Here is a 15,952-nt window from a genome sequence, read left to right on the forward strand (position 1 = left end):
AAAGTCAAAGGGTGAGGTGGATATGGAGGCTTTCATCTTTAATTTTCCAACAATAGAAACTACAAGCTTTCCCTCCTTGATATATTTGTCGGGACTTTTTATAATCCCTTTATTTTCTTCTACGACTCCCGCGCCGGCGGCCCTCGTCGCCACGATTATGATGAGCTCAAGGATTCGCTCATGAAGACACTGTCCGTCTTGTACCTGCTAGCCGGAAGAATTAAAGATGTATCGACCATCGAATGCAACGATGAGGGTGCGGATTTTGTCCGAGCTAAAGTTACAAATTGTGATTTGGGTGAGTTTCTCCGGCACCCCAAACTCGAAGATATACGCCAGTTGCTCCCACTTGATCCCTACCCAAATGCTATTCACCCCGCCCAGCCAATGTTAGCTGTTTAGGTGAACAGGTTTCGGTGCGGCGGAACTGCGGTGGGGTTCTGCATTTGGCACGGCCTGGCGGACGGCGGCGCGATGACCGGATTATTTAACACATGGGCGGCAATCAACCGCGGGGAAGGACCCATTAATCCCGACGGTCTCATCGTGGACGCCTCCGCAATTTTCAGGCCGGGGAACTTTGTCAGCTCCCCGCAAAATCCCCTTCCCCTCAAGAAACCGGCCGGAAAGTACTCCACGAAAAGATTTGATTTTGGCAAGCGGGATATCGAGCGGCTCAGGAACTATTGTTATCACCCATCCGAGCACCGCCGCTTTCCGTCTCGGGTGGAGGCGTTGTCGGCGTTCATATGGGCGGCGGTGATACGGGCAATTCTACAGGCGAACCCAAACCGTAAGACGCATTTGCTGGGAAATATGGTGAACTTGCGAAAGAAGTTTAACCCGCCATTCCCTTCGCAGTGCCTAGGCAACATCTACCAAGCGGTGGCCGCTCGGTGGGAATCAGAAGCCGACGGGGGTGAAAGTGTTACTGCCGGGTTTCTTGTAGGACGAGTCGCGGAAGCCATGGATAAGATTACCGACGATTACGTGAGGGAAATGTACGTGGAGGGTGGATTTCTTAGAGTCGTATCAGACTTAATCAAGGCACTTCATAATGCGGATGAGATTAATGTTTTTAGTATAAGTAATATTTTGTGTAATATTACATTTTCTCAAGTTGATTTTGGGTGGGGCAAGCTGATGTGGATTGGCCTGGGTCATACACTAGAGAACTCGGCTGTTTTCATGGATGCAGAAGATGAGGGAGTAGAAGTGTGGATTGGGTTGACACAAGAGGTTATGTGCAATTTAGACAAGGACATGGAATTTCATGCTTATATGTCTTTCTCTCAAATCGTTTCCGAACCGTCTTGTCCTCTTCGGTCTGCACTCTAGCAAAAGGATGGAGAAAGGCTGGTTTAGGCCGCAGCGGATGCATATAGCATTTGGTTTATGGATCTAGCTAGACTCTAGAGGATAGGAATTGAAGGGCAAATTAAATTATATCGTTCATCACGGCGCACAATGGTCCAAAACGACGACGTTTTAATAAGTTAGTGGGGGAGTTAACGCGTTTATGTGTATTATGTTAACGCATTTCTATATTTTTTGAAAATGTTGTTTACTTTCTTTGTATCTCATAATCCGTTTTCACTTTCCGTGCAACATAGTTGCTGAGTACTTAATTTATCAGTTGAATAAACATTCAAATTAATAGGAATTGTCAAAATAAATAACAACCTTTAGCTTCGTCTAAGGATTGCAAATGACAGTTCAAAAGAAACATAAGTAGTACATTAATGTATCATAGTATTTCTCATATAACTCATTTTGATCAGCTTATCTCACCGCATGCATCAAATACGAATTCAATTGGTGTGTTGAGTCAGTGTTTCTTGCAATTAAGCTTAGCTTTTACTTGTAATCCATCAAGAAACATATATAAATATCAAATTATAATATTCTTATGATTTAATTATCCGAATATGCGCTATATATGCTTGAGACACACCTTGTACGTGATACTTATCGGTAAAAGATGCTACTTGCTCATAGATGACGAACTCAAATCAAACAAGCAATAGCGCAATTAGATATAACTAGTAATTCACCCGCGCGATGCATGGGAAAAAATTATGTTATTATAAATATAAATAAAAAATAGAAAAAATAAAAATATTTTAAATTGTTTAATATAATAATATAAAACAAAAGAGAAGGATCATGGAAAGTGGTAGAAAAAATGGAGCCAGACATTAAGGAACCACCTTCTGTAGAGATTGTAGAGTGTACTTTTCTATCTTTTCAAATGCTTCAAAGAAATGGTAGAAGCGAGAAGGGATGAAAAAAACAAATGCTGCGGGCCGTGGGTCAATTATTGAACTTCAGAATTTAAAAAAAGAAAAAATCATTTGAGCCATAAATAAAAATTTAAATATATAAATGTATATATCGTAGGGGTCTTTAATGTTTTTCTAGATTTCTAAACTTAAGGACTTTTAAAAGAAAAAAAAATCCATTTGAATTATCTCCACAATAAAGTGGTCTTGGGCTTATAGAATGACATGTGGGTTTATGAAATGACATGTGCATAAAGAATATATTATATAATCATATAAAAAATGTGTTCAATTAGAGTTTAAATTTACTCCTACAAAATTTGAAATTTGCTTTCTAAATGTAATTATCTTAGTTATTATTCGTAAATATAGATGAAATACAACTAAGAATAAATCAATGTAATTATGAAAATTCTCTTATAACTTTATTTGAATATGTACATAATTAGAGATTATATTAACCATACAAAATTTTAATTTTAATTGTAATTTGGTGTTCTATAAAAATAATAAATACTTGACCAATGAAAGTTCAAAAATATTATTATATTAAACAATTTAAAATATATATTTTTTATTTTTTATTTATATTTATAATAATATAATAATGATAACATTAATTACTTCCCAAACCATATAGCTTTATTATAGTTAAGATGGCTTCTATGAAAATTAAACTTAAAATCTTATAATTATCCAGTCAATTATTTATCCCCCAACTCTGCGTTCCCTTCCAAAGGCTGTCATTTCCTTTGATGACAAGCATCTTGGAAAATAAAAAGGAATAGAATTAAGAGGTTTGCGATGGCAGAATTTGTACAACTCTTAACAAGATCGATATAAACTAAAAAACAATTAATGGTGGAATATTATATTAAATTCACACTTCCTTTTATGTGTATATCTACAAATCTACAAATCTACAAATCTAATAAGAATCAATAATGTTAGGCTTTTAACTGGAACAAAAAAAATGTAGTGTAATTGTTTCTTAAAATGAATGGTCCATATTATTTTAATTTTAGTATTTTTCTAATGATTTTCCATATTTACCCTCTATTATATTATTTTCTTCCATTATATAACCCAAAATCTCGTTAGTATAAACTTGAGTAACGGAATATTCTGTTAACTATTTATTATTCTTAACTCACTCATTAATTTTTATAAAAAAAGGTCTTAGGTTCGAAGTTCATCTCAATTCGAATTGGCATAATTATTAAACATATACTACGAATATCATAAAATATTTTAAAAATATATATATTATAAAATTTAACATAAACTTTAGTCAAATAATTAGCCCGACTAAATACTTAGCATTCAACCAGGACTATATGGTCTAATGGTACCCGGGTTGGACTTTCATTTGGAAGATTATAAGTTCGAGCTTTAGTGGAGGCGTTATTTGTTCTTTGTGTTTTAGTAGGTTGAGAAAGGGCGCTATTGGTTCTTTGTGTTTCAGTAGGTTGAGAAAGTATATGAACAAGGGCGTTATTGGTTCTTTGTGTTTCAGTAGGTTGAGAAAGTAATGTAATAGAACCAGTAGCATTCAAAAAAAAAAAAATACTTAGCATTTAAAGATTATAAATAAGGAACTTTAAAAATCATTTGATTTTCTTGCAATTTAAAAAAAAAAAAAAAAAAAAAAATTTAGGTTAAGTTTTTTCTTTTCGTTTAATTAACCTCCTTTTGATTATTTAGAACAAAACTTAATATATCAATTATGGTTTTGCATTATTGCAATGATTTAGGTCATAATAATATTAATATTTTTTGTATATATGTATATTACTCAGTATTATTTATAATAGTACAATTGTACATTACTTTACAAATACTATACTACAAAGTTTTTTTTTTTTTTTTTTCAGACAAAATTGTTCTTACATCATTGTCAGACCTACGCGATCTAGCTACAAAGTTGTTGATCATAAATACAATTACACATGGACTCTAAAACGGTAGGACTATTTTCCAAAGAATTGACAATGTTGACTCCAACTCGCTCAAATTTGAACAAGTTTACACATCAAAATTTTATCAATGCATGAAAACTTTTAAAGAAATTTGTACATTAATTTTTACTATATCATTATAACAATATCTATTGTAATCATATATTTTGAATTATTTATTATCATTGAAAACGGCTCGTGGATCTTGAATACAAGATATAACCTAAAGGTTCCAAGTAAATTTTAATTCAATTATTAAGTTGGAGAAGCTCTAGTATAGGATCTACTCCAGACATAATAAAGAAATTAAATATAAAGGCAATAAATGGAACCGTGCACTAGGAAATATTCACGTAGTTCGGAGCCTCACTCCTACGTCTGCGGGGCCACTCACGTCAGCCCAATCCACTAGATGATCAACAAGGCGTACAAGGGGGAGTACATTACATACTAAAGCATAAACTACAGTACTTCAGCGCAGCGCACTACTCCGATCCAGCGCCTACTCCAGCATCACCATGGACTTAACGTGCAGACTATCTTCATCACAACTTGAACCAATTGAGAAACCTTCAACACACGAATATATTGATAGAAAAACTAGTGGAGGATTTGAGGAATGATATGTAGAATTTTGAATCCTTGAATCTTCAACTTTAATACTTAACAAAGTAGCATTTTATAGTGATGATATGAAACCTCTTTGGTCTGAAAAAATGCAGCCTTCAATTCCTCAAATTAAGCTGCATCTCCTGATTTAAAAAGTCATGGAAGTAGGGTTTTAACCAACATAAATGTTTGAATAAGCCTCACCTTTCCTGGATTGCATCTTGGCGCTGATCCTGGACTGCATCCTGGCACTGACACTAGACTACCCCAGAACCTAACAACTACTCCAGAACCTAACAGCTAACCATTTTGACAACTAATTTAAGCCAACTTAAGTGGGTTTTAAATGTGTAACATTTTACACTTACAATCTCCCCTTTTGGCAATTAGTTGACAAAATATACTTACAAATATACTAGTAGGCTTTTAAAAGAAAAGATAGATAATCTTTATTAACAAAAATAGCCACTAAGTATATTTGCTTACAATGAATAAAACACATGATCTGTCAAACAAAAATAGATATACTCCCCCTCAACTTGATACTCCCCCTTTTTTGTCAAATAAGGGCCAAAGGTGATCATCAGTGGGTAGGACTATGAGCTGACGGAGTGCCCGACTTATCTAAAGCAGGGACAGGTTCCAATCCATCATCTATTATCATGAGTAATATCCCTAGCTCATCCATGCATCGCTTACCATCCATATCAATAATCTCCATATTCAACCTATGTCACAATAGAATTCACCACGAAGATGGTAAAATAATCAATCCCATCAACAAGATAATCCAAGAAAATAATTCAAATAATATGATGATCAAAATAATATGATAATCCAGATGAGATAATCCGAATAATAGGATAATCCAAATAAAGATAATCCAAATAAGTATGCTCTCCCTCAATTAGTACATTGACTGTTCGTTAAAAAGAAACATCATAGCTTAGAGCAAGATTCCTTTTGATTTGTCTGAAAGAAATTGCCATATGAACCTGCACAAGCTAAATAGAAACAAGAGACCCAGAACAAGGCACATCAACTTTCAAACAACTCAGTAAAACAACAATTCAAGAATTTTAAAATTGGGTTAAACAAAACAAACAGATTAGCAAATAAACCAGTCACATCCAGGTAAAGCAGATTTAGGCACAGATTCATATAAAGCATATTTAGGCACAGATTCACATAAAGCATATCCAGACACAAATTCATTACACGTAGCACAGAAAGCACACAACCAAAATCAAACACGGCCATGACCAGACAAAACACATAACACATAGAAACAAATACACATGACATTACAAGAATAGCATTTTCAAATTCAGACACCAGTTCAGAGGAAAATGTAGATATAGGAACTGGACCAGAGGTTCCTGGAGTAGAGACAGAAGCAGAGATAGAACCAGAGAATTCTGGAGCAGAAACTGACACAGAACCAGACTGGACATGATTAGCAACAATCATAACTGGAGAAAATAAATGAGAAGGTACAATCACACAAAATCGATCAAATCATAGATGGACATTTAATGAACACATAGAACCAGTCAAAGAAGGCAAAACAAGATAATCCATCAAAATAGAACTACGCAGTGCAAAAGGCAACGAGAAAGACAAAAAGTTAGGAATTGAAATTGGTATTGAGGAAATACCATCACTAGTAGAGGAGAGAGTAGAAAATGGTACCACAATTTCAGATTTTTTGAACTCTCCAAGTCAGCAATCGGAGAATTAGGATTAATATTTTCTGGGCTAAGCCGACAATTCTTCTGGATCTAAAACAGTGAGCAAAAAAATGTTTTAGAAAAAAAACATAACTTATTGAATTATAAAATACCTGGTTTTATTTCGATGATGTCCCTTCAAACTTATTGTATTTGCAGATTCTCTAATCCAACTCTTCTGTCTTCTGCTAGTTTCCCTTGAGATGACATTGGAGTTAACTGGGATATAAAATTTGCTTTCCTAACCCACACTTGTTTTACAAACAGTGCAATGTGTTTGTGGGTGTACTTCTCACGCCTTTGATCTTTATAAAAGTAAAAACACTCAGGTCTGGTATGGCCACGAACCCTGCAATAATGACAAATAGGGTTATAGAATTTAAATTTTTGATTGTCACGCCTTACATTACCAAACCTTCCCGCGCTGTACTAGTTTCTGGAGTATCCGAAACTGGTCCAAGTGCTGAGTCAGAGTCAGAAGCTTTTACAAAAACTGTCACAGCCTTGTCTTTTCTGCTAGAAAAACCTAAACCATACTTGGTAGATGTTGTCTTTCTAGAATCCAAGATTTGGTCAAGGGTGGAAGTGTTGTTCATCATTTTAATTCTCATTTTGAGCATTTCCAACTCTTGTTTGAGTTCTTCTTTGTGTTTGAGCACGTCTTTGATGATGTTGTCCCTATCAGTAATTTGATTTTTATACACTTTCCTAGCATTCTCGAGATTACTGACTTGACTAGACAGAGATCTATTTAGTTTTACAAGAATTTCCCATTTTGCATACAACTTTTTATATTCTACTTCAAATGAGGGAACTGGTAGATCATGGTCTTCAGCCGATACATATTCTCCAGCTTCTGAGTCTACTTCAGCTTCTGGGTCAGACTCCATGTTGGCTATTGCAGTGAATGCCACAAGGTTACCGGAGATCTCTACTGGACCAAATCCTGGATCAGGATTAGGTTCAAGTTCGTCATCATCACTCCAGGTTAGAGCTGCCTTCATCGAGTTCTTACGCCTTAGGTATGTTGCGCATTCTGCTCGAACATTACCGAAACCTTCACATTCATAACACTTAATGCCTTTTCCACTTGATTTTTCCCTGGACTGAGAGTTTCGTGATGGACGAGAATTATATGATCCAGTCATTTGGTTGTTACATGATGCGTTTGATGTTGATCCTTTCTGGTTTTGAAACCTTTACATTTCGAGAGTTGTTCATCTGTTTCACCTGTTTCAAAAGCTTCGAAAGTTGGTTAATTAAAAATTCAACTAGATCATCATTTACCTCATCTGGATCAGATACTGACTCATGTTCTTCAGCTATAAAGACAACGTTTTTCTTCTTTTTGGTGTGGTTAGAGAGAATTTCCATCTCATAGGTTTGCAAGTTTCCCATTAATTGATCTATGGTTTTGTTCTCCCACCCTTCATGTTCTTGAATCGCCGTTACCTTCATCCTGAAATGTTGAGGGAGTGAACAAAAAATCTTCTTGACTAGTTTAGGTTGAGAGAAAGGTTTGCCTAGAACGATTGCACGATTTGCTATTTCCTGAACACGGGCATGGAAATCAACTATTGATTCGTCTTCTGCCATTTTTAGATCTTCAAAGTCAGATTGGACCATTTGGAGTTTGGACTGCTTGACTGAGTTAGTTCCTTCATAGGTAGTTTCCAAAATCTCCCATGCATCTTTGGCAGAGTCACAACCTTTAATAAGGGTAAACTGACTCTCATGCATTAAGGAATAAATAATATCTAAGGCTTTATTGTTGTAGTTTGCAGTAGTCATCTCAGTAATTGTCCATTCTGTTTCTGGTTTGAGAACTGGAGGGCCTCCTGTAGTAGCTCCATCTTTGGTAGGATGAGTCCACCCAGTGAGAACGGCCCTCCAGATCATCTCTCCATGAGCTCGTAGGTGCATTTTGGTACGAGCCTTCCAGTACGCATAGTTGTCACCTGTTAATTCAGGAGGTGCTCTATGTCGTTCAATTCCATTCTGCAAAACTCAATGCACAGTAAGCTAAAGAAGATTGACCAGAAAAGTAGAATCAAGAACAAAAATCGAGATCTTGAGTTCAAGAAACACGAGTAAGCCAGAACGATTAGATTAATATTTTAAGTCCCCGGGCTCTGATACCAATTGAAAAAGACTCTTGGATCTTGAATGCAAGATATAACGTAAAGGTTCCTACTAAATTTTAATTCAATTATTAAGTTGGACTAGCTCTAGGATATACTCCAGAGTCCAGACAGAATAAAGAATTAAATATAAAAGCAATAAATGGAACCGTGCATCAGGAAATGTTCATGCAGTTCGGTGCCTCACTCCTATGTCTGTAGGGCCACTCACGTCAGCCCAATCCACTAGATGATCAACAAGGAGTACAAGGGGGAGTACATTACACACTAAAGCATAAACTACAGTACTCCAGCGCAGCGCACTACTCCGATCCAGCGTCTACTCCAGCATCACCATGGACTTGACGTGCAGGCTATCTTCATCACAGCTTGAACTAGTTGAGAAACCTTCAACACACGAATATATTGATAGAAAAACCAGTGGAGGATTTGAGGAATGATATGTAGAATTTTTAATCCTTGAATCTTCAACTGTAATGCTTAACAAGGTAGCATTTTATAGTGATGATATGAAACTTCTTTGGTCTGAAAATGTGCTGCCTTCAATTCCTCAAATTAAGCTGCATCTCCTAATTTAAAAAGCCATGGAAGTAGGGTCTTGACCAAAATAAATGTTTGAATAAGCCTCACATTTCCTAGACTACATCCAGGCGCTGATCCCGTACTACATCAGTGCATCCTGGCGTTGACACTGGACTACTCCAGAACCTAACAGCTAACCATTTTGACAACTGATTTAAGAAAACTTAAGTGGGTTTTAAATGTGTAACATTTTACACTTATAATCCTCTATTGACAGAATTATAGCAATTGTCATTAATAAACTCTCAAAACAATTCGTCTCAACCACGAATGTGAATTAAAAAAAAAAATCAATAATTTCATTATTGTTGATGAAAAGTATGTACGCCACTTTATTACTTTTATTAAATTAAATAAATTAGTAGATACACCGAAAAAAAAATAATACATATGCATTTAATTAATTTAGAATTAGATGTCTATAATGTCTTTATTTAAAAAAAAAATTATTCATTATAAAAAATTTTAAAAAGAGATATAATTTCATTATTTATATTATCTTTATTTTCTACAATTCAAAGATTCCTTACCTTCAAATTTATTAATTTATTATACTCACTACATTGTCCATTGTCCTCTTTTGTACATTATCTTGTAATTAAATATCAAAATTATGTTATAATACAAAATATGTTATATATATTTATTTACCAAGTATTTTATACAAATAAAATAAATATTAATATTTTGTTCAATACTAATGACAGTGCTACCTAAAAGAGAATTATGAAGAATTAGAGAAATTTAAACCAAAAGTAGTATGTATTTAGACTATCGCTTTTAGACTAAGTATTTAGACTAGCGTTATTACAAAGTTGCAAAAATTTATTTTAGTGACAATTATAATCAATCTCGCATATATTATCTTGCATTTATATACTTTAAATTATCGATTTAAATAAACAAATTGAACATTTATTTACCTATCCATGAACATTTCCTATATAATATTGCATTGATATACTTTGAAATATTTATTTAAAAATAATCATTGGGCATTATCTCATTCATGCATAGTACTTAAAAAAACTAGTTATATTATAAACTCACACTTCCTTTCACGTGTTCAGAAAAATATATTTCATTTGAGAGGGGAAGAAAAAATTATTTTAAATACATCCCCTACTGGTTTTAAATACAGCATATATATATATATATATATGAATTATGATCATAAGTGGGCATTATGAAATAACGAAGGTGATGAAGGAGCATGGTGTGAGGCACCGGAATCAAATAACCACGGTTACGAACAAATATGCGGCGCTGCTATAACATTGACTGTGGTCGACTTTTAATCAAAGTTGTTCATGTTAACATTATTATCTCGAAGAAATCGCATAAGCTTTTGACAGTCTCGCACTTCATAGTCATAAATATTACGAACTTGACATTTTTATGACCAAATTTATTTGTATTAGTAAAAGACTAATTTGGTCGAAACCAGTGGAGCCTGAACTGTACCGTTTGTCCCTGCATGCTAATTGTGGGAATTTAACCGCTAGAGTTGTGGTTGAACTGATATTGTCGATTAGAACATTTTTGGGTGGTATTTGCTGTAGCAAGGAGGGAATGTTGTACCTCGAATTTTTTCTTTTGCTTACGCTCAAAACCTGTTAATACATTTTTTTTAGTTCAGAGAATGTAATAGGTTATGGACGAACCCGAATGATTTCAACAACGGGATCAAAATCATCTCCCAATTGCCGTCAAACTGAATAATTTGAGGTTGTGAGCTGGATGGGAAAATTGGCAGGAGTAGTTAATTGAATAATGGGTGTAATGGTATTTGTACTAATGGCCATGAATAGACAAAATAATAACACCCAAAAAAAATATAGGAAACAGATTTCGCTAAAAATTTCTGACTCTGATACCATGTGAGAATATAATAGAAGTGAAAACTGATAATTCTGTTCATACATCCCAATCCTTTATAGACATGAAGAAGTGCGATAAGATCTAGTTGTTTATGTGCAAACTAACAGAGGAGAATAATAAGATGAGCCTGAGAATTTAAATATAAGAAAAATAAAGAATAATAACCAGTAATATACTATTCCTTAATAATAATCAATTCCTCATTCACCAGTATTTTTTTAATATATAAATATACAAATTTTATCTATCACGAAGACGATGAGGCGAATGATACTAATTGCTCGACTATTAAACTCTCCAAAAAAGAAAGGCAAATTATACAATAGACTAGGGTCCACCATGCATTGTAGACCATAATTCAAAATGACATTCATATTATATGTCTACAACTAACATATTATGTGCGCCTGTAAATAAAATGAAGGCACATAATATGTTAACTATAGCACATGAAGACACATAATATGTTAACTATAAACACACATAAATATGCAATTAACATATTATTTGTCTGCAGTTAACAAATTATGCGTCTGTAGTAGTTAACAATTTATGTGTCTTCAATTTATTACACATAACTCTTTGAATTAAGGATCACAATGCAAGGGGCTGAGAATCCTAGTCCATGACATAACAATTGAGAAAGAGAAGGTGTGGATTCCTAGGTAATGGAAACAAACTTTAATGGCCCGTTTGGTTCACGGAATAGGCTGGGAATGGCATAGCATTCCCAGTAATAGGCCTATTCCTTTGTTTGTTAACCATTTCTATTACCAGGAATAATATTCCTGGTAATAGCCTATTACCTCAAATAAGATAATAGCTATTACTAGGGGCCCCCTGGTATTAGCCTATTACTGAACGCTCAGGAATAGATTTTAGAATCTATTTTCTTTTTTTACCCCTTTCTTTAACCTAATTTTTTTATCCTATATATAAATTCATCCTATTTCACCATCGTCGTCGCCACCACCACCATCACCGCCGCCGCCGCCACCACCACCACTACCACCATCGCCGCCGCCACCACCACCACCATCGCCACAACCGTCGCCGCCGCCGCCACCACCACCGCCGCCCCCACCACTGCCACCGCCACCACCACCACGACACCACCACCGCCACCACCATCGCCACCGCCACCACCACCACCGCCACCAGAACCACCACCTAATAGCACCACCGCTACCACCACCACCACCACCGCCACAACCGTCGCCGCCCCCACCACTGCCACCGCCACCACCACAACTACTACCCCAGCACCACCACCACCACCGCCACCACCACCATCACCACCACCGCCACCATCATCGCCACCACCACCACCGCCGCCGCCGCCACCACCACCACCACCATCGCCACCATCACATATTTTTATAAGGGTATTAATGTCTTTTAAAACATATTTCATTTCTATTCCTTAAATCAACCAAACACTGTAATATAATTCCTAAAGTCTATTCCTTCCGCGAACCAAACAATAGAATACAATTCCTATTCTATTCCTTGCCCATTCCATTCCTTCTGGAATAGCATTCCTATTACCTCAAAATTCATTCCGTGAACCAAACGTGCGGTAAATTCGTGCCTAATCTCTAGGGGTAAATTCGTGCGAATGTGTTTTGAAATGGACTTTACTAAGTTGTTGCTTGCTCGATTCAGTTTGAGACCAAAGGTGCGCATGATTGAGCACGAAGGCATCCACCTTGTATGTTTCAAGTGTGGCATTTACAGGCACAGTACTTATCGATGCCAGAAAGACCAACCACCGGCCAAGAAATTAAAGGTGAAACAATACCATAATGGTAAGATAGTATGAAAGGAATAGTAACAAATAGTAAGAAGTATGTAAGGAGAAAATGGATCGGACAAGCAGCAAACCATAATTAATGGGAACGAGGGTAACAAAAGGATGGAACGGGGGCCTCTCTTAAAGCTCCTAAGGTCTGCTAAGGCTAGACTTTTGTCGAAAAGCCCTTATGGTTACAACCGAATTTATACAATAATTATTCCTAACAAATAATCATATATTTTTTCTTTGATTAAAGTTCATATTCCCTTCCATGGCCAGAAATAGCATTCAAGAATCATCATCACTCCTTGCAGGAAGCAAAGCAAAAAAAATTTCTGTAACAGTCCAGAAGACCAATACCCCATGTCTTCATCAACTTGTAAGTCATGGACACTTGTTAAGCTATGTTGCATGAAAATTTTCGTGAAGTTAGCAATCTCTATTTTAGAAATATTTTGACTCCAAAATTGGTATAAACTCATTTGAAAATATTTTTGTGACATTTCTTAATTAATATGAAGTTTTTAAAAAACTCATTTGAAAATAATTTACATATTTTTTTGTACAAATTACAATTTACAAATTTTTAATAATTGCAAATTTAGTATGATTAATGGTGGAATATTATATTAAAGGGAAAATTGTAAAAAATGCTCCTCTATAATATGCCAATTAGCCAATTATCAATGTCACCTCTGAATTATGAGTGGTGTAAATATTGCCCCTCAATTATTAAAACGGTGCACATATTGCCCCTCCCGTAACGGACATGTGGTTCCCCGTTAGTGTACGACACCGTTAAGCCGGAGTAAATATGTAATTTAGATATTTTTTCCCTCCCTCGATTCGAAGTACCAGCGATAGACAGCGGTGGAGAACCACATGTCCGTTACGGGAGGGGCTATATGTGTACCATTTTGATAATTGATGGGCAACATTTACACTACTCATAATTCAGGGGTGGCATTGATAATTGACATATTATAGAGGAGCATTTTTTACAATTTTTCCTATATTAAATTCACACCTCCATTCACGTGTATATTAGATTAAATTCACAATTCCTTTCACGTGTTCATAAAAATATATTTCATTTCATTTGGGATAAAAGAAAATTTTATTTTATTCACAGCCGCTACTGGTTATAAATACAGCGTATGTGATCATAAGTGGGAATTATGAAATAAAGTACCCATCGATCCAATGGCCCTAAAAGTTGAAGTTTATCAGAAAGAGAAAGTGAGGCCATGTTCACCAACTCCCCAAACCTTGAGAAACTACAAGCTTTCTCTCCTTGATATATTAGCCTCCACTTTTTATACCCCCATTGTTTTCTTCTACGACTCCCGCGCCGGCGGCCCTAGTCGCCATGATTATGATGAACTCAAAGACTCGCTCATGAAGACACTGTCCGTCTTGTACCCGCTCGCAGGAAGAATTAAAGATGGATCGACCATCGAATGCAACGACGAGGGTGCGGATTTTGTCCGAGCTAAAGTTACCAATTGTGATATGGGTGAGTTTCTCCGGCACCCCAAACTCGAAGATATACGCCAGCTGCTCCCACTTGATCCCTACCCAAATGCTATTCACCCCGCCCAGCCAATGTTAGCAGTTCAGGTCAACAGGTTCCGGTGCGGCGGAACTGCGGTGGGGTTCTGCATTTGGCACGGTCTGGCGGACGCCAGCGCGATGACCGGATTTTTTAACACATGGGCGGCAATCAACCGCGGGGAAGGACCCATTAATCCCGACGGTCTCATCGTGGACGCCTCTTCAATTTTCAGGCCAGGGAACTTCGTCCCCTCCCCGCAAGCGCCCCTTTCCCTCAAGAAACCGGGAAAGAACACTTCGAAAAGATTTGTTTTTGGCAAGCGGGATATCGAGCGGCTAAGGAACGATTATTATCAGCCATCGGAGCACCGCCGCCGTCAATCTCGGGTGGAGGCGCTGTCGGCGTTCATATGGGCGGCGGTGATACGGGCAATTCTACCGGCGAACCCAAACCTCAAGACGCATTTGCTGATAAATATGATGAACTTGCGAAAGAAGTTTAACCCGCCATTCCCTTCGCAGTGCCTAGGCAACATCTACCAAGGGGTGGCCTCTCGGTGGGAATTGGAAGCCGACGGGGGTGGTAGCGTTACTGCCGGGTTTCTTGTAGGACGAGTCGCGGAAGCCATCCACAAGGTTACCGACGATTACGTGAGGGAAATGCACGTGGAGGGTGGATTTCTTAGAGTCGCATCAGACTTATTCAAGTCGCTTCATAATGCGGATGAGATTAAGTTTTTAAGTATAAGTAGTTTGTGTAATATTCAGTTTTCTCAAGTTGATTTCGGGTGGGGCAAGCCGATATGGATCGGCCTGGGGCATACAATGGAGGATTCGGCTATTTTCATGGATGCAGAAGATGGGGGAGTAGAAGTGTGGATTGGGTTGCCACAAGAGGTTATGTGCAATTTAGACAAAGACATGAAATTTCATGCCTATGTGTCTTTCTCTCAAATCGTTTCCGAACCGCCTTGTTCTCTACGGTCTGCACTCTAGCTGGCTGGTTTAGGAATATATTGAAGGGGAAGCTAGGCAAGTCATGCACATGTTACATGCATCATATTGGGTTGGTTCATCACTTTATTAATTAGAGTATCATTTCTTATTATCAAATAATGCCGCATTTAATTTGATATTTTTACATGTTAATTTTCAGTGCACCAATAATAAAGTTATATTTTAATTAGTGAAAATAATATTTGACGTGTTACAATGAAAGATGTTATTTTTTGTCTTTAAATTTTTGTCATGAGTTCATTTCTAATTTACAACAATATCGACAATTAACTCACACTAAATCTCATTTCAATAAGTGATTAGAACTGAGTGGTTAATTCTTTTTTTTTTTTAGCACACAATTCAACTATATTAATCAATCTACAAGTTCAAAACACTCGGAGGTACATCCAGCCAAATCGAG

At 36.5% G+C, this 15,952-nt stretch overlaps 2 protein-coding genes across 2 annotated transcripts; both read left to right on the plus strand.

The window, feature by feature from the left end:
- Nucleotides 1-474: 474 nt before the first annotated feature.
- LOC109175105 (vinorine synthase-like) lies at nt 475-1,338 on the plus strand. The gene has a single exon (XM_019324354.1). It carries the CDS (start codon nt 475-477, stop codon nt 1,336-1,338), a length of 864 nt encoding a protein of 287 aa, XP_019179899.1.
- Nucleotides 1,339-14,181: 12,843 nt separating this feature from the next.
- On the plus strand, nt 14,182-15,528 carry LOC109175106 (vinorine synthase-like). The gene has a single exon (XM_019324355.1). It carries the CDS (start codon nt 14,182-14,184, stop codon nt 15,526-15,528), a length of 1,347 nt encoding a protein of 448 aa, XP_019179900.1.
- The last annotated feature ends 424 nt before the right edge of the window (nt 15,529-15,952 follow it).

This window comes from Ipomoea nil, unplaced genomic scaffold (assembly GCF_001879475.1).
Source record: "Ipomoea nil cultivar Tokyo-kokei standard unplaced genomic scaffold, Asagao_1.1 scaffold0684, whole genome shotgun sequence".
Classification (NCBI taxonomy): Eukaryota; Viridiplantae; Streptophyta; class Magnoliopsida; order Solanales; family Convolvulaceae; genus Ipomoea; species Ipomoea nil.

What these genes read in the sequence shown, in the direction of transcription:
- LOC109175105 (XM_019324354.1), top strand. Translation starts at nt 475, where the DNA reads ATGACCGGATTATTTAACACATGGGCGGCAATCAACCGCGGGGAAGGA.
- LOC109175106 (XM_019324355.1), top strand. Translation starts at nt 14,182, where the DNA reads ATGGCCCTAAAAGTTGAAGTTTATCAGAAAGAGAAAGTGAGGCCATGT.